This window comes from Hyperoodon ampullatus, assembly GCF_949752795.1.
Source record: "Hyperoodon ampullatus genome assembly, chromosome: 9".
Classification (NCBI taxonomy): Eukaryota; Metazoa; Chordata; class Mammalia; order Artiodactyla; family Ziphiidae; genus Hyperoodon; species Hyperoodon ampullatus.
In genome coordinates this window covers 56,603,958-56,627,973 of record NC_136922.1, presented here as the reverse complement: position 1 = coordinate 56,627,973, position 24,016 = coordinate 56,603,958, and the positions used below count along the sequence as shown (strand labels likewise).

At 36.8% G+C, this 24,016-nt stretch overlaps 1 protein-coding gene across 1 annotated transcript in view; it reads left to right on the top strand.

Moving 5' to 3' along the window:
- ADAM22 (ADAM metallopeptidase domain 22) overlaps positions 1–24,016 on the top strand; it is a gene marked incomplete at its 5' end in the record, with an annotated part of 228,826 nt that overhangs the window by 145,174 nt on the left and 59,636 nt on the right. The window contains 8 exon segments of the mRNA XM_079711160.1: positions 4,422–4,504; positions 8,820–8,883; positions 10,933–11,002; positions 15,295–15,365; positions 18,656–18,730; positions 20,656–20,727; positions 21,544–21,710; positions 23,160–23,244. Of these exon segments, the coding sequence (XP_079567286.1) occupies positions 4,422–4,504; positions 8,820–8,883; positions 10,933–11,002; positions 15,295–15,365; positions 18,656–18,730; positions 20,656–20,727; positions 21,544–21,710; positions 23,160–23,244 (687 nt within the window).

The following is a 24,016-nucleotide window of genomic DNA, read 5'->3' as shown; positions in this document are numbered from 1 at the left end:
AGTCTTTATTAAAATATATAATTTTTAATAAAAATGCATTTTATTATTTTAAAATGCCATGCATCTTTTAAAACAGATATGTGTAAAGAAATACAATTATATTTGTCTTTTAAACTATCCACTAAAATTTTAAATGCACATATTCTTTGACCTACACATCTGGTAATCTATCCTACATATATACTGACAGAAGTGCACAGAAATATATGAAAGAATGTTTGTTGCAATAACCTAAATGTCCATTTGTACAGGATTGTTTAAATGAATTGTGGTTCACCCCTGTGGTAGAATATTCTGCCACAGTTGAAGGAATAAGGTTGATGTTAAGGTTACCTTAAGGAAAAAAATCAAGTGGCAGAACAGTATGGGTAGTGTAAACTCATTTATGCACTGAAAAGGATATATGTATATTTATGTATATACACATTTCCTTAAATATGCATAGACAACTCCTGATGTGGTACACAAAATCTGTCAAAAGTGCTTACCTTTTAGGAAGCAACTGCAGCCTGGACAATGTGTAGGAAGGGGATATTTTTACTCTTTACCATGTACCACCTGAATTCTTAGGATTTTTGCCATAAGTATTTATTATTTTAAAAATAATGTGTGAAAATACTTATTTAAAAGCAAAAATCTATTAAATTTATTTTGTCTATTTATTTTAATAATTTAACTATAGATTTATATAAATTAAAGAAGCCCTTTAACATTAAGGCCTCTATTCTGGACTAAGAAATATTTCCAGGCATGTCAAAGGAAAAAAACAATCTACTTTAGCTCTAAGTTGAAATAATTGTTGATTTATGGCGAATAATTCCTGAAAAAAAAGTTACAACACAAAAATTAATTTCCACCATTATTTAGAAGAATTACATATAATGCCAGTTGAGACCCTCAAGATTTGAATTACAATAGTCTAAATTGAGGAGATTTCCCTGCCCCTGGTGTTTATGCTTCTCTTCAAGTGTCATGGAAACATTTGATAATGATTCAACCATATTGAGCTCTTCACTTCATTTGCAGTGTTAGGCTTTTGTGCAGATGGATCATGATCATATGCTATTTTTTGGATTGACTCCTATTTTTCAGAATCAGAAATTAGTGAAAGATTGTTTTCTATTATCAGATCATCTATTTAACCCCTATATAACGGATTGTTTCAAAAGATGAATTCTTTGTCCTTTTTTATGATTTAACATAACATGCTTCCAAAGTTGGTATTTTAAAGAAAGCTTCAGTAATTTATAAAACATGTCTTATATGCCTTTACCTCTGATGTATTTTCCCCACATACAATGACTTGTCAGCTTCCATTGTTCCCTAACCTGATACCGTAACTCTTGTGATTATCTTCCTGGTTTCTGCTTCTCTTTGTTTCTACTATCTTTCTACCTACTCTTCACTGTGAGTTTTAGACCTCTGAGAGAGATCTGATTGGGTTATTTAGTCTGTGTCCAATTTAAAGAAATGCTGCTCTGTCTTTCCAGGTCACCCCATTGACTGTTGGCTTTTTGTGTCTGGCCAAACAAATGCTAGAGTTTTGATTGGTCCAATCAAATGTGTCCAGGAAATCAAGGTCATTTGAAACATAGTAACCTCTCCTCCACTAATCTTTTGGATAGTTCACCAATCCAACAGCCCAACAGAGGGAATTTTAAGTTCTGTTAAATTTACCCCCCAGCTTTACTCCAAAAATTAAAAACAAACAAACAAAAACAGCCTAGGGGAAGCTTGCATTGCATAACTCACAGGTTCTAGGTCTGCCGGAGTCCAGCTCCAGCGAGTCCAGGGATACCTGAGGGATGGATAGCGTCGGCGAAGGAAATAATTCTATTACACTTCTTAAAGTATCAGCATTGCATGTTTCTCTTTCTCATTCTTCTTTATTGTTTTCAATCACAGGTTTATATATTGTAGTTGATTATATTACCAGGTACGTGGCCAAACAACCTTAGCACAATCAAACCTCAAAATATTCTATAAAGATTTAAAAAAAAAAATCCCCTAGTTTCTAAATGTCCTATTAAAATATTTCCCCAAGTTCCCATTAATCACAGGTTATTTCTTAGTAACCAAGCCAGTCCGTTATATGATTATTTTAATTGTAAAAGTTGGAGCTACTTGTTCCTATTTCTCTTCTTGCATGGGCAACCTTTTACAATGGTTCCATGAAAATATTTACAATATATCCTGCATGCTCTTTCTCGTTGTTTCCTTCAACTGAGACAGTGTTTTCTCCCTATCCTAGCAACCGATTCTGCTCTAGTCATTTGCTTTTCTATAATTAATCTTCCTTTATAATAGAACCATAAATTTCCTATGTCATCAGGAACTCCGGCCCATGGCCGTAACTCCATACTAGAGGGTGCTTTTCATAAAAACATCCCCTTAGTTCCAGGCTCTTAATTCTTTACCTATTTCCCTGGGGCTTTAGTGGGTACTTCCCATTCTGTGGTAGTTTCAGGAGGGGGAGTCCTAGAGGAATTTTTCTTTCACGTGGAGCAACATCCCCCCAAAATTGCCCCTATATGTAAATTTATTATCATAAAACATAACAACAGAGCTGTAGTCCACCTTCCTGGCATGGCGCTGCCTTGCAGTTTCGCCTTCCGTTGCTTCATGACTTTGTCATGGTGCAATGGCTCCAGAATGGCTTCCGACGTAGGTCCAACTCATAAGTAATGTAGGGGGAAGGACACAGGCCTCGCATTCACACATTCACACAAACTTTGCACCCCTACTTGGCCACTTCCCAGGTGGACAGCCTTGACTCTCAGAGATTGTGACCTCCTATGTGAAATAGAGATGACAATATTTCTTTGTAGAAGCAATGTGAGGATTTAAGGAGATTGTGTGTGTAAACTGAGTAGGACAATAAGTGACACACAGTAATCATAATGGTAGCAAACATTTATTGAGTGTGTACCAAGTGCCATGCATTATTCTAAAGTAAGTGAAGGAGCTAATAGCTCACACTGTTAACATCCAAACCAACCCTACCCCGGAAGTCAGGGACTGGCTTTGTTTCTCCCCTTAAGTCTATGGCCTTCTGGGTTCCACTGCCTGTCAGAATTACACGTGAAGTACCTCCCTATCTTATCCTCCATCCGATCCAACCCCAGTCCTCAGTTCATGATTCTCAGTGACTCCCTTGGGAATTTGGAGGTGTCAGAGTGTCAGGGCTTGTGCTGCGAGCCATTTTGCCTGCTCTCTGCTCCCTCAGCAAAGCTGAGCTTCACCCTGTCCTGTGGGATTATCTCATGAGGAGCAGCAGGCTCCTTGGAGCTCCTTGGAGCTCCTTGGAGCCTTCCTTGGAATTACAGTGAAGAAAATGTCTTCAACCTTGTTCCATCATTATGTCTTCCTGTTCTCTCCCCTGCCCTTGTCAAGCACTGAGTATTTTAAGTGGGATTAGTCCTTAAGCCAGACTATGAAGTAGGTAACATTTGCCCCTTTAAACCACCCATTCCTTCAGTCCTTCCTACATTGCTCTTTCACATATCAGTGAGTCAGTTGAATTAAAAGCTTTCAGCTTCTGAGGAAATGGGAGGTTAGTGGGGGAATGGGAAAGGTCATTTAGACCAGTGCTTCTCAAACTTAAATGTGCATATGAATCACCTAGGTACCTTGTTAAAATGCTGATTCTGATCCAGTAGGTCGGGGGTGGGCCCTGGGATTCTGCATTTCTGATGTGCTTCTGGTGATGCCAGTGCTGCTGTTTTCTAGACCACAGTCTGAGTAGCAAGCATCTAAAGACTGGGGTACCACCTTGAGATGCCAGAGGCTCTACTCTGTTACCTTTTCCAGGAACATTTAATCCAAAGAAATGAGTCTCTTAGTGGAATTTCATTAATTTGGCTCACTTCTAGAAGAAATTTCTCAATTTCAAACACTACCCTAGACTGCTTGCCAGTAAAGCCATTCCTGGCTCGAGAAAAGACTAGTGTAAACTTGTCAAGTTTTGATAACTGTAAAAATAGGCATTTTTCTCCATCAATTTAATTTAGTGACTCTCAGATGATTTATATTCATTTTACTTCACTTTATGGGAAAGCACATCATTTTGCTGCTACTCAAGGTTGAGTTTTTCAGGACTGGTGAAATCGCTGATTGAACTTTTCCTGGTGCTGGGGACCACATATGTATTTCAGAGTCTGTTTCTTTGTTCTGTCTATCATCACCTACATAAAAGGAAAGTTAAGTCAACTTTTATTTCCCTGTCTTTTGATTTGGAGTCAGCTCGCTGGGAGTGTTTATGAATAATTCTGTTAGAGATGGTTTGATAATACTAGCCTGGATAGCGAAACATTGTACAGAGCTTTGCACGTGGAGGTGCAGTGTGGGCAGAAACCTGTGAAACGCTGTGGCAGATTCTATTTGTGATGGCAAAGGCTTATGTTCTCTATTTCTGCTTTCAGGGAGGAGAACACTGTTACTACCAGGGCCACATCCGAGGAAACCCTGCCTCATTTGTGGCATTGTCAACATGCCATGGACTTCAGTAAGTGTCCCCAAATTTTTTGTATCATCCATTTTTTTTCACTTATTTTCTTTATTTTTAATGCACCGTGGTCAAAATCTCTATTTTATATCAAGAACTAATTTTAAATCAATGGTGGATCAAATCTTTTTCTCCTTTGTGGTTTATAAACCAAGCAGATTGTTAAATTAGAGATGCAGAAACCAGGGGCTCTATGATTATAATATGCATCCTTAGTGATGTTTGAAACATTTTTCTAGTTTCATCCAGATGGAGACAGGAGTGGTTTGAGTAAATTTGTTCTCTGTTTCCGTGGGTGTTTAGCCCCTTGGTACCCGTTCTACCCCTCATACTCCTTGATGTTCATTTTTACATTTGTATGGAATAATAGAGATTTCAGGAGGTGGAAACTCCTGACTCCTTGCACAAAGACAAGGGCTGCAGGTGACCTCAAGAGCTCATGTGTTTTAGCCCTTTATTCAGCCAGAATCCCACCTAACTCACAGCAAACTCATGGGAGGGTCCATTTGTTTTCAGAAATCTCTATGGAACGTAGTTCATCCTTCCTCAGGGCCTTGCTTCCTTTTACATAACCTTCACTATCAAAGTAGGTTTGCTGATGTTTACTGTGGAAATAGATCAGCTTCCTCCATCCTGTCGATGATGGTGGTACCCAGGTGGCTGTCTGTCTCTTACTTGTCTTGTGACCCCTTATAAAGATACTGTGTCAGCCCTCAGCATTCTACTTAGACTAAATCATCCAAGCTCCTTGTTACTTTTTGGGGCCCAGAACCAGCTAGCACTTTAGTTCTGTGAAATTTTTGTTTGGAAGCTTTAAAATACTTCCTGTCTATTACCAAGTTAGAGACGTGGATTTTTCATCTAACAAACAGTTATTGAGCATCTGGTGTGTGCCAGCCACTTGGAATATTAAGGGGGTTAGAACGTGAGCCCTGCCCGCAAGAGCTCGCAGTCTAGTGGGGAAGCTAAGTCTAGCCCAGCTTCGTGCTATGGAATGTGGTACATGTATTTGTTTTCTTTGAGAGAGAAAAAACCTGAGAAAAACGCAAGCTGAGAGTGGGCATTGAATGAGGTCATCCCTGAGGGCTCCAGAGAGATGTCACCTGAAGAAGGTGGAGTGGGCCCTGGAACAGGCTTTGATAGAATCTTCCAGGAGGAGCGGTTCGACTGACAGGTCCAAAGAAAGTGAGGAAAGAGACCTAATGGGAAAGGCTGGGAAATCTAGCCAGTCTGCCTAAGTGGTGCCTCTGGTCAGGTTCTGGCAGTACGTGAGAGGCAGGAAGGAGAGAGCACAGGGATCAGATAAATAGCCAGAGAAAGGAGGTCACATGCCTGAGAGCAGGATAGACCTCTATTTGCTTATTGTTTTTTTCTAAAGGACCATTTTACTAAGTTTAAATAAATTCTTTGAATAAGGAGACATTTTTACAAACATGGAATCCGTTCCTAATATCTGAGAGCCTCGGCATTCTTCATCTGGAAAAAGAAACGTCGATATCCCCTTCAACAGTAAAATTGTCATCTCTGATCTCAAGATGAGCACAGCTGTCAGCCAGGAATAGTACACTGGGCCTGCCGACTTTTGTGACAGCAAATGTCTGTTCTAGGCTTTTTCCTTCCTCTCTCTTCCTCTTAAAATCTCAGTCCAAAGTCACAGTGTAAGTGTCTTGCCCCAGTACATGTTCCAATTCCTCCCTGCCCCTCCCCTCCCCCACCCCCCAGTTTTCCAAATGGACACAATATTGTGAGAATAAGAGAGAAGGTATTACTGCCTTCTAAGGACCCTAACAGACCTGAGACCCTCAGACCAACACCTACTAATCCTACACAGTTCTAAGGATGGAAAGGGAACTTTAAGGACATTTTAGTGACTAGCTGAGGAGTTGAACTCAGAGCCTGCTTCTGTTGTTTTAACTAAGTAAAATTTATTTCTCCCTTTAGAAACTTTTTCATTTAAGACTAAACAAGAAGAAACCAACAGAAAACCCACCGTGTGTAGGGACACTGTCAGGATTGTGTACAAGTGTATTGTGGTGTTCTTAGACTTTTATGAGCATGTTGAATAAATTCACTCTTGTTCCTTTTTGTTATTTATTAATTATTACTTTTCATCTTGATTTTACCTTCTGAACAAACATTGCTGACAGAAATATTTGGGGGAGCTATTTCTAAATATTAAATAATTTATGTTGTCTCAATTGCAGTGATTTAGGTATGAGATATATTATTTCATCCATGACTCATCTTCAATAAATGACCAAGTACATGTTGAGATTTTTCATTTTTCTTGATTTACTGAATTCCATTAAAGAACATAAAGGGTAAAATAGTCAAACTCATATCTTTTCCATAAAGAACCTGCAGGAGCACATTTTTTTTCATATTCGAAGGACTGATGGGCAATATTTTGGTCCTGGTATGTCTGATGTTTTGACAAAATCCTGTAACTATGGGAACATTAAAGAATGGAATCAAATGTAAGTTTATTGCCCTCTTGTGGCAATTTGTAAGAATGACTGTTTCCTTTCAAAATCTTGTTTTGTTGCAGCCTTTTAAAATTTTAGCTCAATCAATTGGCTGGTAATGACTTGGTCCTAGCTATAGGATTTTATCAATTATAAACTCTGTGATGGACTCAGTATACTATTTGGAATTTATATAAATGTAACAGAAAGCTTTCAATCCTCAAAGTAAATGAAACACACATGCTTTTTAATTGTTAAAGAATCAAAAATGGCATATTTTCATTTAGGGAACCAGGACTTCCCTGGTGGTCCAGTGGTTAAGACTCCACACTTCCAGTGTAGGGGGCATGGGTTCAATCCCTAGTCCGGGAAGTTCCACATGCCCTGGGGCCAAAAAAATAATAATAATTCATTTAGGGAACCAGAATCTTCATGGATGGTGTCAGAATCTGCTTTGTTTATACCATGTATCATGATGTTTAAATCCAATAAAAAATAACTGATTTTTGCATTGGATACTAACCTAATTCAAGAGGAAATAGCACCCAATACTATTTAAACAAAACAACCTGCTTGCTACTTAATCAGTGTAGCCATGTGAACTTTGGCAAAGGGTGATGGTTTTGTACATTTTTCTGGTTGGGTCTGGCCTGTTATCAGCAGAATGTTCACTGCCATATTTGGTCTACTGTTCTGAAAAATGCTCCCCTCACTGATTCCTTAGGCATATGTTGTCAGTAATGTCTTACAAACTGCATCTGTTTATCTTTAAATTCCAAATGCAGCGTCATCCAAATTCAGAAAGTGCACTTTGGGTTGACGTTACAGATGTGAAAAGGGCAGTTCTAACGGTATATGAAAGTAGAGGACATGTGGAAGATGTTACTGCAGGAGTGAATGAATTTGGATAGACATAGAGCTGGAGGCCATTATAATTATAGCTCAGGAAACCAGCCGATTTCACTAAGCGATCAATGAAAGAAACATACTATTCTATGGTTAGCAGCTTGGGTATAATGCAGTCATTTCCACCTAACACTGAAACGTGACTGCAGAAGATCACAGCTTCACCCCCCTCAGACACCTGAGTGGTAACACAAGTTCCTTCAGTATCAGGAGGGACCTGATCTTAGTAGAAAAACCACATTCCTCTAAAAGGGGTGGCTATCAGATCTCTCTGAGTGGGAGTTGAGGCCATGTGTAGCTTAAGATGCCCTCCAGAGGATTTCTCAATTGGCTGATAGTCATCTCTAGCCAATGAGGTCCAAAATTGAACTTCAGATTTGCACCCTGTTCCCTGCATCCTGCTGTCTTGTGCCCTCCCTATTCTGCTCTTCCTGCAGCTTTTTTCATCTTATTAAATGTATATGATGTGTGTGTATGTATGTGTGTGTGTGAGATACGTGGAGTGGGGTGTGTGTGTTGTGTGGTGTGTGTGTGAGTGTCTGTGGTATGTGGTGTGTATATGTGTGGGGTTGTGGTGTGTAATGTACGGTATAATGGTGTGTGTGTGGTTGGTATGTGGGTGGTGTGTGTGTGTGTGTATGATGTGTGGTGTGTGTGTAGTATGGGTGGTGTGTGTGGTGTGTGTGTGTGTGTGGTATGGGTGGTGTGTGTGAGTGTGTATGATCTGTGGTGTGTGTGGTGTGTGTGAGTGTGTATGATGTGTGCTGTAGGTGGTATGTATGTGTGTGGGTTGTGCTATGTGGTGTGCACCCCGTGTGACGGGTGGAACTGGGAAGTGGGCATTGAGAAGTAAACTGGCCCTCCGGCTGCTGCTGACTTTAAAATGATCTTGTTCTGAGGCAAGAGTCAATTGCCAGGCCTAACTGTTTTCTTGTCCTTGGCAGTGGGATGTTCTATGATGGGAACCACACCTATCTCATCGAGCCAGAAGGAAATGACACCTCCCAAGTAAGTGCTCCTTCTGTTTGCTGTGGCAAATGTAAATGTTGATGCTGGGAGCTTTTTTCCCCTCTCTTTTCTCTCTATTTTGCTTTATTTTCATATTTTAGGGTCAGGAATATATGTATACATATATATGTGCAATATGTACACATATACATTTAAATTAAATAGTGAATAAGGCAAAATCACAGTGATCTTTTTAAAAAAAATCTGCCTGTTACTCTTCCATTCAGTTGGAAATACTTTCCTTCTGAGGTGTTCTGAAGCCTTCATTTCTATCTCCACCATAATGTGCTGTGGTCTGTCTTAGTCTGCTCAGGCTATCATTATAAAATACTGGGTGGCTTAAACAACAGAAATTTATTTTCGCACAGTTCTGGGGATTGGAAGTCTAAGATCAAGGTGCCAGCAGGGTCAGTGTCCATTGAGGGCTCTCTCCCTGGGGTGCAGATAGCCACCTTCTCACTGTGTCCTCACATGACAGAGAGAGAGTGTGAGGTCTGGTGTCTTTTCCTCTTCTTATAAGGGCACAAGCCTTATCAGATTAGGACCTCACGCTCGTGACCTCTGTTAACCTTTATCGCATCCTCACAGGCCCTGTCTCCCAATATAATCACATTAGGAGTTTAGGGCTTAAACATAAATTTTGGGAGACACATTGTCAGTTCATAACAGATCGAATCCATAGATAATGTGATTTTCCAACCTTTTTCTTTTCTAGATTCCAGATTTTTCTCTATTGCCCATTTTCTCTAAGGCCCCGTGGTGATGAAGTTTAGAGAAATCTGGGTTTTCTCAATTCTCTCTCTCACTTTAGTTGAAACATTCATTTTTCACAAATTAGAAAAGGGGTACTATTACTGACTATAGAGAAACATAATGCACTTCCATCCTAGCTCTGTACACACAGATATTCTTCCATGTATCATGGAACACTGATCAAACACTGAGAGAGGCAAATAATTTCAAGAAACACACATTGTTTTGCCACTCATAAACAATCTTGTGTGGGAAACTATCTGTTTTGTGTGTTATTTTCTGGGTACCCAGTGAGAGCTGTCCTGTCACTTTGCTTGACAGTGTGATTTTTTTTTTTAAATACATTTATTTATTTATTTTTGGCTGTGTTGGGTCTTCGTTGCTGTGTGTGGGCTTTCTCTAGTTGCAGTGAGCAGGGGCTACTCTTCGTTGCGGTGCACGGGCTTCTCATTGTGGTGGCTTCTCTTGTTGCAGAGCACGGGCTCTAGGCGCACGGGCTTCAGTAGTTGTAGCTTGCGGGCTCTAGAGTGCAGGCTTAATAGTTGTGGTGCATGGGCTTAGTTGCTCCGTGGCATGTGGGATCTTCCTGGACCAGGGCTCGAACCTGCGTCCCCTGCATTGGCAGGCGGATTCCTAACCAGTGCGCCACCAGGGAAGCCCGACAGTGTGATTTTTAAAAAAAGTAATATCATGAAACTTGACTATTTATGACATTCTTTTTTTGGTAATTGAAGGAAGCCAGATGAAGTTATTTGAATGTTCATTAAGTTTTCTTAGATGAAACATGGCTTTTTATCTGTTGGTTTTTCACAGAAGTTTATGTGACACTTGAATGTTGAGGCACGGTCTGCTTTGGGCTTTCTGCTTGTTCTAGTCATCCTGCTCCCCAGTACAGGAAGACTGTTAGCTCTGCAGTGTGCCTAACAAAGCTATCAGGCTCTAAAAGGGGGCAGGGCTCCGTGGAAAGGAACCAGTTGTAAAAAACATTAGCCCATTTTCCCAGACGTCTTGCTTCTCCTTGGGGGAATAGGTCCATTTATTTCTTTTTGATTACGGCAGGCTTTGGCTTCTCTGTCTGTGAAGGCGTTTTGCTTTTAATGGGCTGTCACTCTGGTGCTGGGAGAATACAGGAATGAGCTGGAGGGGTTGTGCAATGGCTCTTGGCCTTTCCAAACCCAAGAGAATGCGTAGTCAAGCGACGGTTCTTTTAAGGTCTAAGCTCCTCCAGCTATGATTGCCTGAGCCTGGAGATATCTGGTTGTCCATGCCTCATCTCTCTTGTTTGTGTTGTTTCAGGAGGATTTCCGTTTTCATTCGGTTTACAAATCCAGACTGTTTGAATTTCCCTTGGATGATCTTCCATCTGGTATGATCTTCTTATAGTGATTTAAAAAAAAAAGACAACTTTAGTAATTCATTTTAATGCTTTAGAGCTAATTATATGTGGAATATCATCAGCCTGTGACTGCTCATAACAGTTTTAGAAAGTCAAGTAACATCAAGAGAGAGAATAAAATGCAAACCTACCTCACATTTATAGTGGATGAGTTTGGAAAGATATAGCTTGAACATGATGAAGGAAAACTTTTTAAAATTATAAGACTCAAAGTAAGGTATTACAGGAGAAATAATGTTAAAGCAAAAATTGGTCTGCATACATAGAATATATGAAATTCATTCTTGGTGAAATACTGAGTTTGTAAACATAGAGATGAACCCTTAATTATTTTCCCATTTGTTGTTTCCTCATCTTTTTTTGCCCCAGCATTTTAAGAAAGAACTATTGTAGATTAACATTTATTATTATGATGTGCTATTTGTGAAATTGGTCTTCCTTCACATGTGTGTTTATGGGTCCATCTATTTATAGATTTGATTCGAGAGTTGCATCCATGTCTTCTCTTGGCAAGAAAGGCAGAGTACTCAGGCTTTGGCCTCATTAGTGGAGCAATGATTATGCAGAGTGCATTTATCTTTGGCTATGCTAGACTCATTCATGTTCTCCTTCTAAAGATAGGGCACACTTTGAATATCTGATGTGGAGATGCTTCCTCCCCTATTTAGTGAGCCCTGACTATGGCCATAGTACATTCTAATTTTTAAACTCTTCTTAATCTTTGCGACAGCTCTGTGAGGTCAATATTATCATTCCCATTTTATAGATGAAGAAACAGAACCTCAGCTAGTTTGTTTTTCCTAGGGTCCCACAGCTAGTAAGGGGCTGAATGGGGATTTGGATTATGGCGCTACGAGAATGTACCCTGGGAGAGAAGCACAAGGGCAAATGGAAAAATTACTAGACTAAAGCAAACCCTAAACTACTACTTAGGAAAATGACTTAAAGGCTACATTGTCTTCTCATTGGAAAATGAAATAAGGGTTTTCTAATGTTTCTTCCTCTCTGAAACAAATTTGTAACTCCTTGACCTTCTGCGGTTACCCTGAGGAGAAACAGAACTCACCCTTTTCTCCTGCTGCCAAAGAAATAGAAGATCCTATTTTATAGAATTCACTGTTTGGAAAAATCTGCAAATGAGCATATAGCTAGCTGCTTTTACTTTACATGGACACTTTAGACTGTTCCTTCATTATCTTATGAAATTTTTTATAATCCCTATTATGGGAAGAGAATAAATCATGGTTAGCTGCCTGAGAACAAAGTTACAATCTTATAGGCATTACTGGAAACAATAAACATTAATTAATATTTAAAGTAATAAATAAAGAGTCCCCCCTAAGGACTTTATTGTAGGCTTGCCATGATACAATCTTATAATTTTTTAAAAACTTTGTTCAGGGTTTCTTTACAACAGAAATTTTGGAAGTGACTCAGCAGTTTTGCTGTTATTAAAAATGAGTTTTGAACATATTCTTTGAAAACTCAAGTCTGTCTCAGTTTGTTCCTGGTTTTCTTTTCTTATCAGAAGTTTACAGTGTCAATTTTGAGTGTCATTTGTCTCTCAACATATTTAGATTTACTATGAAAAATTAGAAGGAAACAAAAAATAGACAAATGTTAAAACTGTAATTTTTGTGATATAAGCTCAAAAGGAAGCTTTTTTATTTTAGATTTAATAGTGTCACTGAGTTATGGATTATATTATGTCTTTTTTTTTTTGCTATGCATTATGTATTTGCCAGAGATAGAAATATGATCAGGTGCTCCCCAAACTTGTTTGACTGTGGAACGTTTTGTTTCATTTGACACATCTCTCAGGACTAGTATTCCTAAGAACACATTTTGAGAAAAGCTTATTTATTTAAACACTGACCACTTAGCCCTCAGTGTTTTAAAAATTACTACAATGAGAAACAAAACAAGCAAACAGAACAAAAATAGACTCATAGATAAAGAGAACAGTTGGGTGATTGCCAGAGCAGATGGGAATGGGGGCCAGGTGAAATAGGTGAAGAGGGTGATGAGGTACAAACTTCCAGTTATAAAATAAATATGTCATGGAGATGTAATGTAAAGCATAGGGAATGTAGTCAATAATATTGTAATAACTTTGTATGGAGACAGATGGTAACTAGACTTACCTAACCATTTCAAACTATATACATTCAATAAATATCAAATCACTGTTATGTACACCTGAAATTAATATGATATTGTATGTCAATTGTACTGCAATAGAAAATTACTATGACGAAATACACAAAACTAGTGTACTGTTTGCTGAGTTTTGACACCCACATTCTCCCCTGGTGAGATATAGAGCATTTCTATTACCCCAGTAACTTCCTTTGTGTCTGTTCCCTGTCAGTGCCACCACTTCTGCAGTCCCTTTTCTGACTTTTTCACCATAGATTAGTTTCTCCTGTTGTAACTCTTCATACAAATGGAATTATGCATCATGTTCAGTTTCTTTTGCTTAGCACATGCCTGAGATCTATGTTGTTGAGGGTAGCAATTGTTCTTTCTTTTATATTATTGAGTATGTTCTTATTGTATGAATATACCACAATTTTTTATCTCTTCCGTCGATGGACATTTGGATTTTTTCCAGTTTTTGGCTATTATGACTATAACAACTATGAAAATTCTTGTCAAAATCTTTTTTGTGGACACACGTCTACATTTCTCTATCAAATACCTGGGAGTGAAATCACTGGGTCATAAGGTAGGTATATGTTTAACTGTATAACATTGTTCTCAAACTTCAGCATGCATCAGAATCACCTGGAGGGCTTGGTAAACACAGATTGCTGGCCTCATCTTTAGGGTTTTTTTTTTTTTTTTCAGCTGCTTTATTATGGTATAATTGACATACAAAAAGCTTTATATGTTTACTGTATACAACTTGATGAGTTTGGACATAAATATACACCCATGAAATCATCACCACAATCTCTGCCATAAACATATCCATCCATTCCAAAAGTTTCCTCCAGCCCTCTTTATGATGATGATAAAAACACTTAACATAAAATCTAACCTCTTAGCAAATTTTTAAGTATACAATACAGTATCGTTAACTATATGCACTAAGCTGTACAATAGATCTCTAGGACTTACTCATCTTGTATAACTGAAACTTTGTGCACTTTGACTAATAACTCCTTATATCCCCCTCCCCGCAGCCCCTGGCAACTACCATTCTAATCTCTGTTTCTCTGAGTTTGACTATTTTAGATCCCTCCTATAAGTGGTATCATATAGTATTTGTCCTCCTGTGTCTAGCTTATTTCACTTAACAAAATGTCCTCTAGGTTCATCTATGTTGTCGCAAATGGCAGGATTTCCTTTTTTAAGGCTGAATAATATTCCATTGTATGTATATATCATATTTTCTTTATCCACTCATCCACTGATGGACATTTAGGTTGCTTCTGTATCTTGACTGTTGTTAATAATGCTGCAGTGAACATGGGAGTACAGATATTTCTTTGAGATCCTGATTTAAATTCCTTTGGCTATATACCCAGAAGTGGGATTGCTGAATCATATGGTATTTCTCTTTTAAATTCTTTCATGAACCTTCATAATGTTTTCCGTAGTGGCTGCACTAATTTCTACAGCTTTTGATTAAGTATACCTTGGGTGGGTTATGAGAAATTGCATTTCCAAGTTCCCAGGTAATGCTGATGCCACTAGTCCAAGGATCACAATTTGAGAACTACTGTTGGAAGAGAAATTGCAGAACCTTTTCCCAAAGTGGTTATATCATTTTATACTCTCATCAGCATTATATGAGAGTTCTAACTGTTCCACATCTTCACCAACATTTGGTGTGTCATTCTTTAGTGAAGATCAGTGGTGGAAGTGAAGGTCGAGTGGCTGTTCAGACAATTCCCCATAAAAATGTGATGGTATTTATAGGAGAATTTTGAGAAAATTTTGGAGATAAATTAGAACAGGAATAATGTTTGAGAATTTTTTTGAATTGTATTCCTTCGTGGTATGTTTATTTAGTATTAATATGAATGCAGTTACTAAGATCAGTGTTCTGTATTTTCATTAAGCACAATATTATATATTATAAAATTCATAATTAGTTATAATTCTGTAATTTATAAATTATAATACTCATTGATGATTAAAGTACAGTTATATAATTTATACTAAGAAGGGCTAGTAAAACTTTGATTACCCTTCGTGAAAGAAAGCTGGCAAATGCACTAAGTTAAATTTAATTTATTTTTATTTCCTTTTAGAATTCCAACAAGTAAATATCACTCCACCAAAATTTATTTTGAAGCCAAGACCAAAACGGAGTAAACGACAGGTATGTATTCACAGGTATATGTCATGATGTTTTAAAAACATTTGGCAACTGCCAATCAATTTAATCTACATGAAGTCTGTGAGAGATAAGAATTAGTTCAGGCATTTGCTGTAGTGTGGTAAACAAGAAGGGTGACACATTCGTAGGAGCAGTGGAGTTGGGGCCATATTATTTCATAGACTCAAAAGGACTCATAGTGGTGATAATATGGTCATTCATCATACAGATGGATTATGAGGCCCCTGCTGTGGCATCTTAGGTTCTTTTTACCATAGGCCTCTTTCCTTGCCTGTTTTACACCACATCATGGAGTCTACTTGGGTGGTACATGTCCTTGTATTTATCCCCTTAAAGATACCCCCTTAAGAGTGACTCCATCAGGTTTTGAAGCCACAAAATGGTATTTTCACACTTGAGCTATCAATACTTTGTGGAGTCTAGGATATAAAATCCGAATGTCTGCTTTATGAATGTTCAAAGGGTATTGAACTTAATAATAACAACAGTTCATACAGTGCTTTTAACCATACGAAGTAGGTGCTATTATTCCCCTTTCACAGCAAAAAAAATGATGTCTCTGAAATGTGCAAATGACTTGCCCAGAATCGTAGAGCTGGTAAATAGTTTAGACAAAATAAGAACTCTGGTCATCAGAATTAAGATATTATGACAGTTATGGTGGTGGTTGGTATGAGTGTGTGTGTATGGCATAAAAATAGGATGAGAGAAATAGATCTCTAGTAATGTAAAGCCGTTGAAGGAATGAGGTATCTTCTTTTTAATATATATTCAGTAAGTATGAAATAAAATGTGTTTACATACAGATTTCTAATATGAATGATAATTCCTAAATTTTATTGAGTACTCACCATGTGCAATTGTATTAACATACTTAACCTCATAACAATCTTTTGAGGAGGGAATTATTACTAATATTATCACTAATTTACTGATAAAGACGTTGAAGCATAAGAGGCTTAAGAAGCTTGCCCAGGGTAACATTGGGTTACCCAGTGGTGGAGCTGGGATTCTGACCTAGAAGTCTGGTCTCAGAGCAGTGCTTATAACCATGTATGCATTACATACTGCCTCTCAGAAGCTGTTGTGTCCCATGAATTACTACTATGTGCTCTATATATTTTGTGAATGTACACATATATTGAGGCCCAGTTAAATAGATAAAAGTAATTGCCGTCAGGATTTAATTTGAATCAGTATTTACTTTCATGACTTAAGAACCAAGAGAATGGGATAATTTTCTTTTGACATGATCCTTGAAGTTCTTCGTAAACATCTGCAACATCCAGTCATTTGCTAAGCAGACAAACCCTTGATTTCTCTTTATGAGAAAGCTGTGGACCCTGGAGGTGAGGTGTTATAAAACCATGTGGCCAATATGGCAACTCTCTGACACTAAGAAAATACTGGGACTTGTTATAAGTATACTTGTTAGAAAGGCTCAGGTCTCTACCACAATTAACAAAGCAAATACTATCATCCTAACAACATCCTTTTTTTTTTTCTAGAAATGTTTTATTGTGTATACATTTGTGAATTTGATTTCTAATAATTGATGTAAATTTTATTTTAGTATTACATCTGTAAAAAATCCATTAAAAAACTCTTGTCAGTGGATACAGTTTATGTTATTTTTTGGTTTCCAAAACCAGAATTATAATAGTCTATTATCTCCTATTAACTTGATGTTTTAAGGGATTTTGAAAAGTAAAGTTTTTTAGAATTTGGGAATGCATTAGCAATGAAACAAAATCCATGTGGCAGAAATATTTTAGTTTAAATGCAATACTCAAACATTCATGTATTTTTTTAGGTTTGATTGTATACCCTTATGAAAAAATGGCCCTTGAGCAAGTGAACAAAGAAGATTATTGAAAAAATAAATGCGTGTCAAAGTATGGCACAAAGGAAAAAGTTAATTTTGCAGATCTTGTTAAAGATTGTGCTATAGACTAATTGCAGAGAACCAAAGGATGTGGCTGCCTTCGTGGCTCTTGACAGTACCATTCATTGGTCATGATGTTGAAGGTGGAGAAAATTTGTGGTTGAACAGACAGATATAGCTGCACTGGGTAACCAAAGACTGCCTGAGAGCTCTCCAAACTATCCTAACAGAGCTCCTATATATCACTTGGGACATCCTCTGAGCCCTATCAGCAGAAGGGGCATGTCTCAAAGCCTGATTTGGAGATTATATAGTAAAAGCGTCAATCATTCCACTCCCTATGTAGAACTCTCAGAGATTCTCAGGAGCTTAAACCATTTGTTATAATCTCCAAGATATACTGTTAAATGAAAATAGCCTGATGCAAAAGAGAAGGAGATAAATGGAAGTACAAAATAAAATATATCTCATATTTGATTTTATATGCATAAATATTTCTGGAAGAAACCAGTAACTGTGCTGTACCCATTGTGGGGGAAGGAGTAACAATTGGTAGATGGGGGACAGAGGTGAGAGGAGAACTTTCATCCTATACCTTTTCATAATTCTTTAATTTTTGAACCATGCAAATTTATTACTCACTCAAAAACTAAGTAAATTGATGAAAATGAAAAAAATAATAAATAAAAGAGGAAATTTTGTTTTATTTCTCCCATATTAAAAAAATTTTTAATTAAAAAATTTTGTTTCAGCTTTATTGAAGTATAATTGACAAATGTAAAATATTTAAAGTATACAGTAGGATGATTTGATATACATTATATTTGTGAAAGGATTCCCCCCATGGATTTAATTAACATATCCATCACCTTATGTATTTCCTTTTTTTTTTTTTTTTTTGGTGAGAGCATTGAAATTCTACTCTATTAGCAAATTTCAATTATACAATATAGTGTTATCAATGTAAGTGTCCATCAATGGATGAATGGACAAAGAAAATGTATATACACACACACACACACATACACCCACACACAATGGACTATTACTCAGCCTTAATAAAGAAGGAAATCCTGTCATTTGCGGCAACATGGATGAAACTGGAGGGCATTATGCTAAGTGAAATAAGCCAAACAGAGAAAGACAAATATGGCATCGTATCACCTACATGTGGAATCTAAAAAAAAAAAAACCTCATAGAGACAAAGTAAAAAAGTGGTTGCCAAGGGCTAGGTAGTGGGGGAAACTAGGTAGGGAGAGGTTGGTAAAAGAGTGCAAACTTTCAGCTAAAAGAGGGATAATATCTGAGAATCTAATATGTAACATAAGTTTCCCATAGCCAAGATTGGAGGCTTATTTACGAGCTATTTCCTTTATTATATTGCAGCTTCGTCGATATCCTCGTAGCGTAGAGGAGGAAACCAAATATATTGAACTGATGATTGTGAATGATCATCTCATGGTAGGATTTGTTGAATTTTGTGTTGTTTGAACTTGCCTGTGCCTAGGGTAAAAGTAGTGGGTGCAGAAATATGTTTAGAAGAAAGAAGTCTGTAAAGTTGTAAGTTGGAGAAGGTATATGTATAAAGAAACATCTCTGTTACCCAGCAACAACCTGTAAGTAGGAAACACTCTTAGGTAAAGTAATTAACAGTATTTTGTGAGGTTCCAAAAATATTTCTGTGACTCATAATGTTAACTCTTTGGATTCACTTAGTTAATGTAGGGGCTAATATCTTCTCTTACAAAAATCGCAAGGTTAAAAAAAAAAGGGAAACTTCCGTTTTATATTGAAAAAGTGAAGCAGCAATAATGTGATTCTTTAGTTTGCAGTGTACAGCTTTATCCTAATAAATGGAAAGCAATTTTTCTATTTCTGTCTTGCTATGTAGTAAACCATTTGGAAAGGCTTATAAACTTATTTACAAAACAGAAACAAACTCACAGACTTAGAGAATGAACTTATGGTTACCAGGGGAAAAGGGTGAAGGGGAGGGATAGATTGGGAGTTTGGGATTGACATGTACACACTACTATATTTAAAATAGATAACCAACAAGGATCTACTGTATAGCACAGGGAACTCTGCTCAATATTCTGTAATAAACTAAATGGGAAAAGAATTTAAAAAAGAGTAGATACATGTATAGTATAACTGAATCACTTTACTGTACACCCAAAACTAACACAACATTCTTAATCAATATATGCTGCAATATAGAATAAAACTTAAAAAAAAAAAGAAAAGCTTATATAGCCAAGCAGTGAAGATTTTTAGGATAAAAACCTAGCCAAACTTCCTTTTTTGTTGAATCAGGTTTTTTTCATGCTCAATTCATGGGCATGTTGTATATTCAGTTCATGAGCATATTGTATACTCAATTCATGGGCAGAGTTTTAAACTAAAAATATTCAGTGATGCATGTTGCTGAATTTTACTTAATTTCAGGTACACATACAGTTTAATTTACTTTGAATTATTTATTTGGGGGAAAATGTGTCATTTATTTAAATATGATTAAACTAATAACATTGATTATTAATTAATAATAATAATTATTATTGAGTGCTTCTTCCTTGTTCAGGGTAGGACTAAGTTCTCTTTTCCTACTGATTTGATTTCGTGAATGTTACTTTTTCCTGAGATTTTTACAGAATAAAAATAAGTTGCAAGAACACATATTTTAGACATTTTAGGATATCATAAATTCAGATGTCTGTAAGCATCTGTAGCAGATAATTCAAATAAAGTGAGCCAGGTATAAAACAATAGGGAGGGGTGAGGCCTGTGGCAAAAGAGAAGTCACATGGTCTGCCCAATGGGAGAGTCCGCTTCTCAGCCCTTGCCAGTTATTACCATGTGGGGATACTAATTTTGAGTGAAGCCAGAAATCATGATATTTCCTGATTTTTAAAACAGAATTGAGGCCAAACCAAAGATATATATTATTCACATCAAGCCTATGAGCTACCTCCTCATGACCATTAGGGCTTTCTTCTCTTTACTGAGTAAGTCTTGTGGAACTTTTTATACTTTTAGCATCATTCACATTCAGTTTTTCTGGCTTTCACCCTACCTTTATTTGTATGTCTTGCAATTTATCAACAACTTTCATGTGTTTTATCATTTTGAATAACAATCTTGTGATAAAAAATAAACTTTTGAAATGGATGGAATGGGTGTTTTCTACTTTACCTCAAAGTGAGGTAAGGCCTCAAACTTTTAGGAGCGTTGCCTCAGACTACGCAGCATCTAAAGAACTAGGTGTCAACTTGCAGTTTTTACAGAAAGCTTTAGAGGCCTTTCAATTACACCATATTTCCTCTGCTGAGATGAGTATTTGCTGATGATCTTGAAGCCCTTCACTTGTTTTCTTTTGCTTTCAGTTTAAAAAACATCGGCTTTCAGTGGTACTTACCAATACCTATGCGAAATCTGTGGTGAACATTGCGGATTTAGTAAGTATGAACCCGATTCAGTATTGCCACAGAGGAAATTTATCTCCTGATTGCTAATAAGTCGGATAATGTTCTTATATTTTCACTGCCCTAAATTGCACTTTAGCCAAGGTGTCCTGTTAAGTAAGTCCCTGGCAACTTTGCCATGAACTTTATTGACTTTGATCTCTGGCTGGGAAAATGATAAAAGGAAGTGGTCAGAGTTACAGCTTTATGCCTTAAGTTTTTTCCCTGTATTTTTCACACTGGAAAAGAAAAGGTTGAGTCGTAGCCCCTAACAAAGATATTCACAGTGTACTTCTAGCAATGGAGAAACAGTTGTGCCTTTTCAAAAGAGTGCCTGGTGCCGTGGGAAAGATGCAACTAAATAATTCTACTGAAACTACTTTCCAAATCTTCCCGACAAGGCAATGCCAGTACCTTCCCCATGAGTTTAATTAGGGCCAGCTAGGGTGTACAGAAATTATCTCCTTCATGAGTGTTCCACTTTTTGCTAGTGTGAATCTTATAGGGTGCCAGAAAATGGACTCTGGGAGAACCTTGACTAAGGGTGCAAAGATTTGTCAAAAAGCAATATTTTGTTTCTACTAGTACTCTATTCTTTGGTTATGACTTGGTAAACAATTGGATTTTCTATTACTCAAGGGAAATGCATGTAAGTTAGAAAAACAATGATCTCCCCTAAAAACAGTGGAATTTCTCACATTTAGCTAAAACTCGAGGAGTTTCCATAAAAGGAGCTTTGTAGTCCTGTTTATCAATCAGTTGATTTTTACCACATGTATAGCTGGTGTGTTCATTTTGTTAATATACTAGATATATAAAGACCAACTTAAGACAAGGATAGTATTGGTTGCCATGGAAACCTGGGCTGCTGACAACAAGTTTGCCATATCTGAAAATCCATTGATCACCCTACGTGAATTTATGAAATACAGGAGGGATTTTATCAAAGAGAAAAGTGATGCAGTTCACCTTTTTTCGTACGTAACTTTTGTAATGATTTATTACTTTTTTTTATTCCATGTTGAATACTCTATTACTTGTGGATAAGATGTATTCTTTCTACTGCATAATGCAATTAGGATTTGATGTGGCAGATATATTTGAAAGAAGTTTTAGAGTACAGATTGTTTGAAACTGTCACGAATATTCAATAGATTTAATTTTGAGTTATTTTATTATTGCATGTACATTTCATATAATTTTTTTCAAGAGATTTAATCAGAGCATTTACTGAATGAAAGTACTATTAATTCTCATAAGGAGTATTCTTAACAACAGATTATTATATATCTTTAAAGTTGCTGTCTTTTAAATGTTAATGTTATCTTTGTTTTTGGTCTAAGGGGAGAGCTTAGTATACCTAGGGTACATTTTATTTTTTATTTTTTCTTACTCTTATGGTTTTTCTGGGGGGTAACCTGCATATTTGATGTAAGAGCAAATCATAAATTGCAGCAATTTAAAAACCTACTATATAAAGCCAGAGCTGTTGAAGAAAGTTACAAATGGAAGTGAAAGAGTATTTTTGAGGTAACTTTTTATTTTACACAATTCCAAATTTACAGAAAAGTTGCAAGAATAATACAAGGAAATACCATATGCCCTTTACCCAGATTCATCAATTGTTAACATTTTATCCCATTTGTTTTATGATTTTCTTCTTTCTATCCTTCTTCCTTCCTTGCATCTATCTATCTATCAGTGTCTTTTTTTGTTTTTTTTCCTGAACTATTTGAGAGTAAGTTGGAGACATTTACTTACTGGGCCTTTACTACTAAATACTTATATATATTCCCTAAGAATAAAGACATTCTCTTATATAACCACAGTAAACTGTCAAAACCAGAAAATTTAACATTCGTACAGTGTTTTTATCTAACCCACTGTCTATATTCAGATTTCACCAATTGTTTCAATAATGTTTTATAGCTACCCCCCAACCCTTGCCCAAATCCAGGATCACACATTACATTTAATCGTCATGTCTCTTTACTTTCCTTTAATCTGAAATATTTCCTCAGCCTTTCTTTGTCTCTTTTGAGGTTAACATTTTTGAAGAGTATAGGCCAGTTATTTTATAGAATGTTCCTCATTGTGAGAATGTCTGATGTTTTCTCACTATGAGATTCAAGTTCTATGCATTTTTGATGGAAATACCACGTAAGTGTACCTCATGTTAGAGATCCTTTTTTTCATAGGTATAGTTCTATTTAAGATATTTATTGATCATGTGGGGAAACATTCCTCAGAAACCTTTTCCTTTGGTTATGCATGCAAACAATTTTCATATTCCTCCCTTACCTCAGGAGTATATAGTAGAGAAATGTATGTGCATTGAGAAAAATAAGTGTGGTAAATTAATAATGAGAGGTGCTATGATATGTGGACTGTCAGCAGTAAGCCTTTTTCATTTCCTTTTCTGAAAGGGGAAGTCAATTTGAGAGTAGCCGGAGCGGGGCAGCTTATATTGGTGGGATTTGCTCGTTGCTGAAAGGAGGAGGCGTGAATGAAGTAGGTGTGAACATCTGTAAGATACAAAGTGATATGATGGCTGATGATGTTTTCCTAATATTTAAGGGACAGTTTCTCAGTATTCCACATACTCCAGATATTGTTATTTTATTAACAACCAACATGGTTAGTGCCAGAGGCCAGAATAGGGAAATAGGAAAGATAATATCGGATAATGCTGTTCATGTCCTACTTAGAATAACTTCCAGGTTTAGCTATATACAGATTAGATAGAGAAAATCTTTACCTTTACCTTTATTGAAAATAAGGCCCTATTTATCACGTTGACTGTTTTTCCAGAGAATTGAGTAATTCCCTGAAGCACTGGGTTACTACTTAAGGACTCAATTGAAAATTTTCTTCCTCAATATTTGGCAAATTTTTGGAGGAAAAAACAGACTAGGTTTTCCAAAGGGTTACTTCTACCCTTAGGGCACTAAACCTGATGGAAGTGATCTAAAAGAAAAATACCTGAATCTTTGGGAGGCTGCATATCGAAAAAAATATCCCTAGGTCTTTTCAAGTTTCTTGTGGCCAAAGATCATCACCATTTCCTATGACTCATACCATTTTGGTTTTCTGAAGCCAAGTTCTATTCAGTTTGGGGATTTTAGGAGTGCTAGTGGACACACAAGGATGAACAAGTTCCAAATAAATTATACATTTATTTTATTTTCTCTTATCTGAAAGACTGGCTTAACTGTGGTACAAGTATTCAGTTTTTCAGGAATGTCACCAGTGAAATTTGGGCTCAAAATTAGATGTAAGTTTC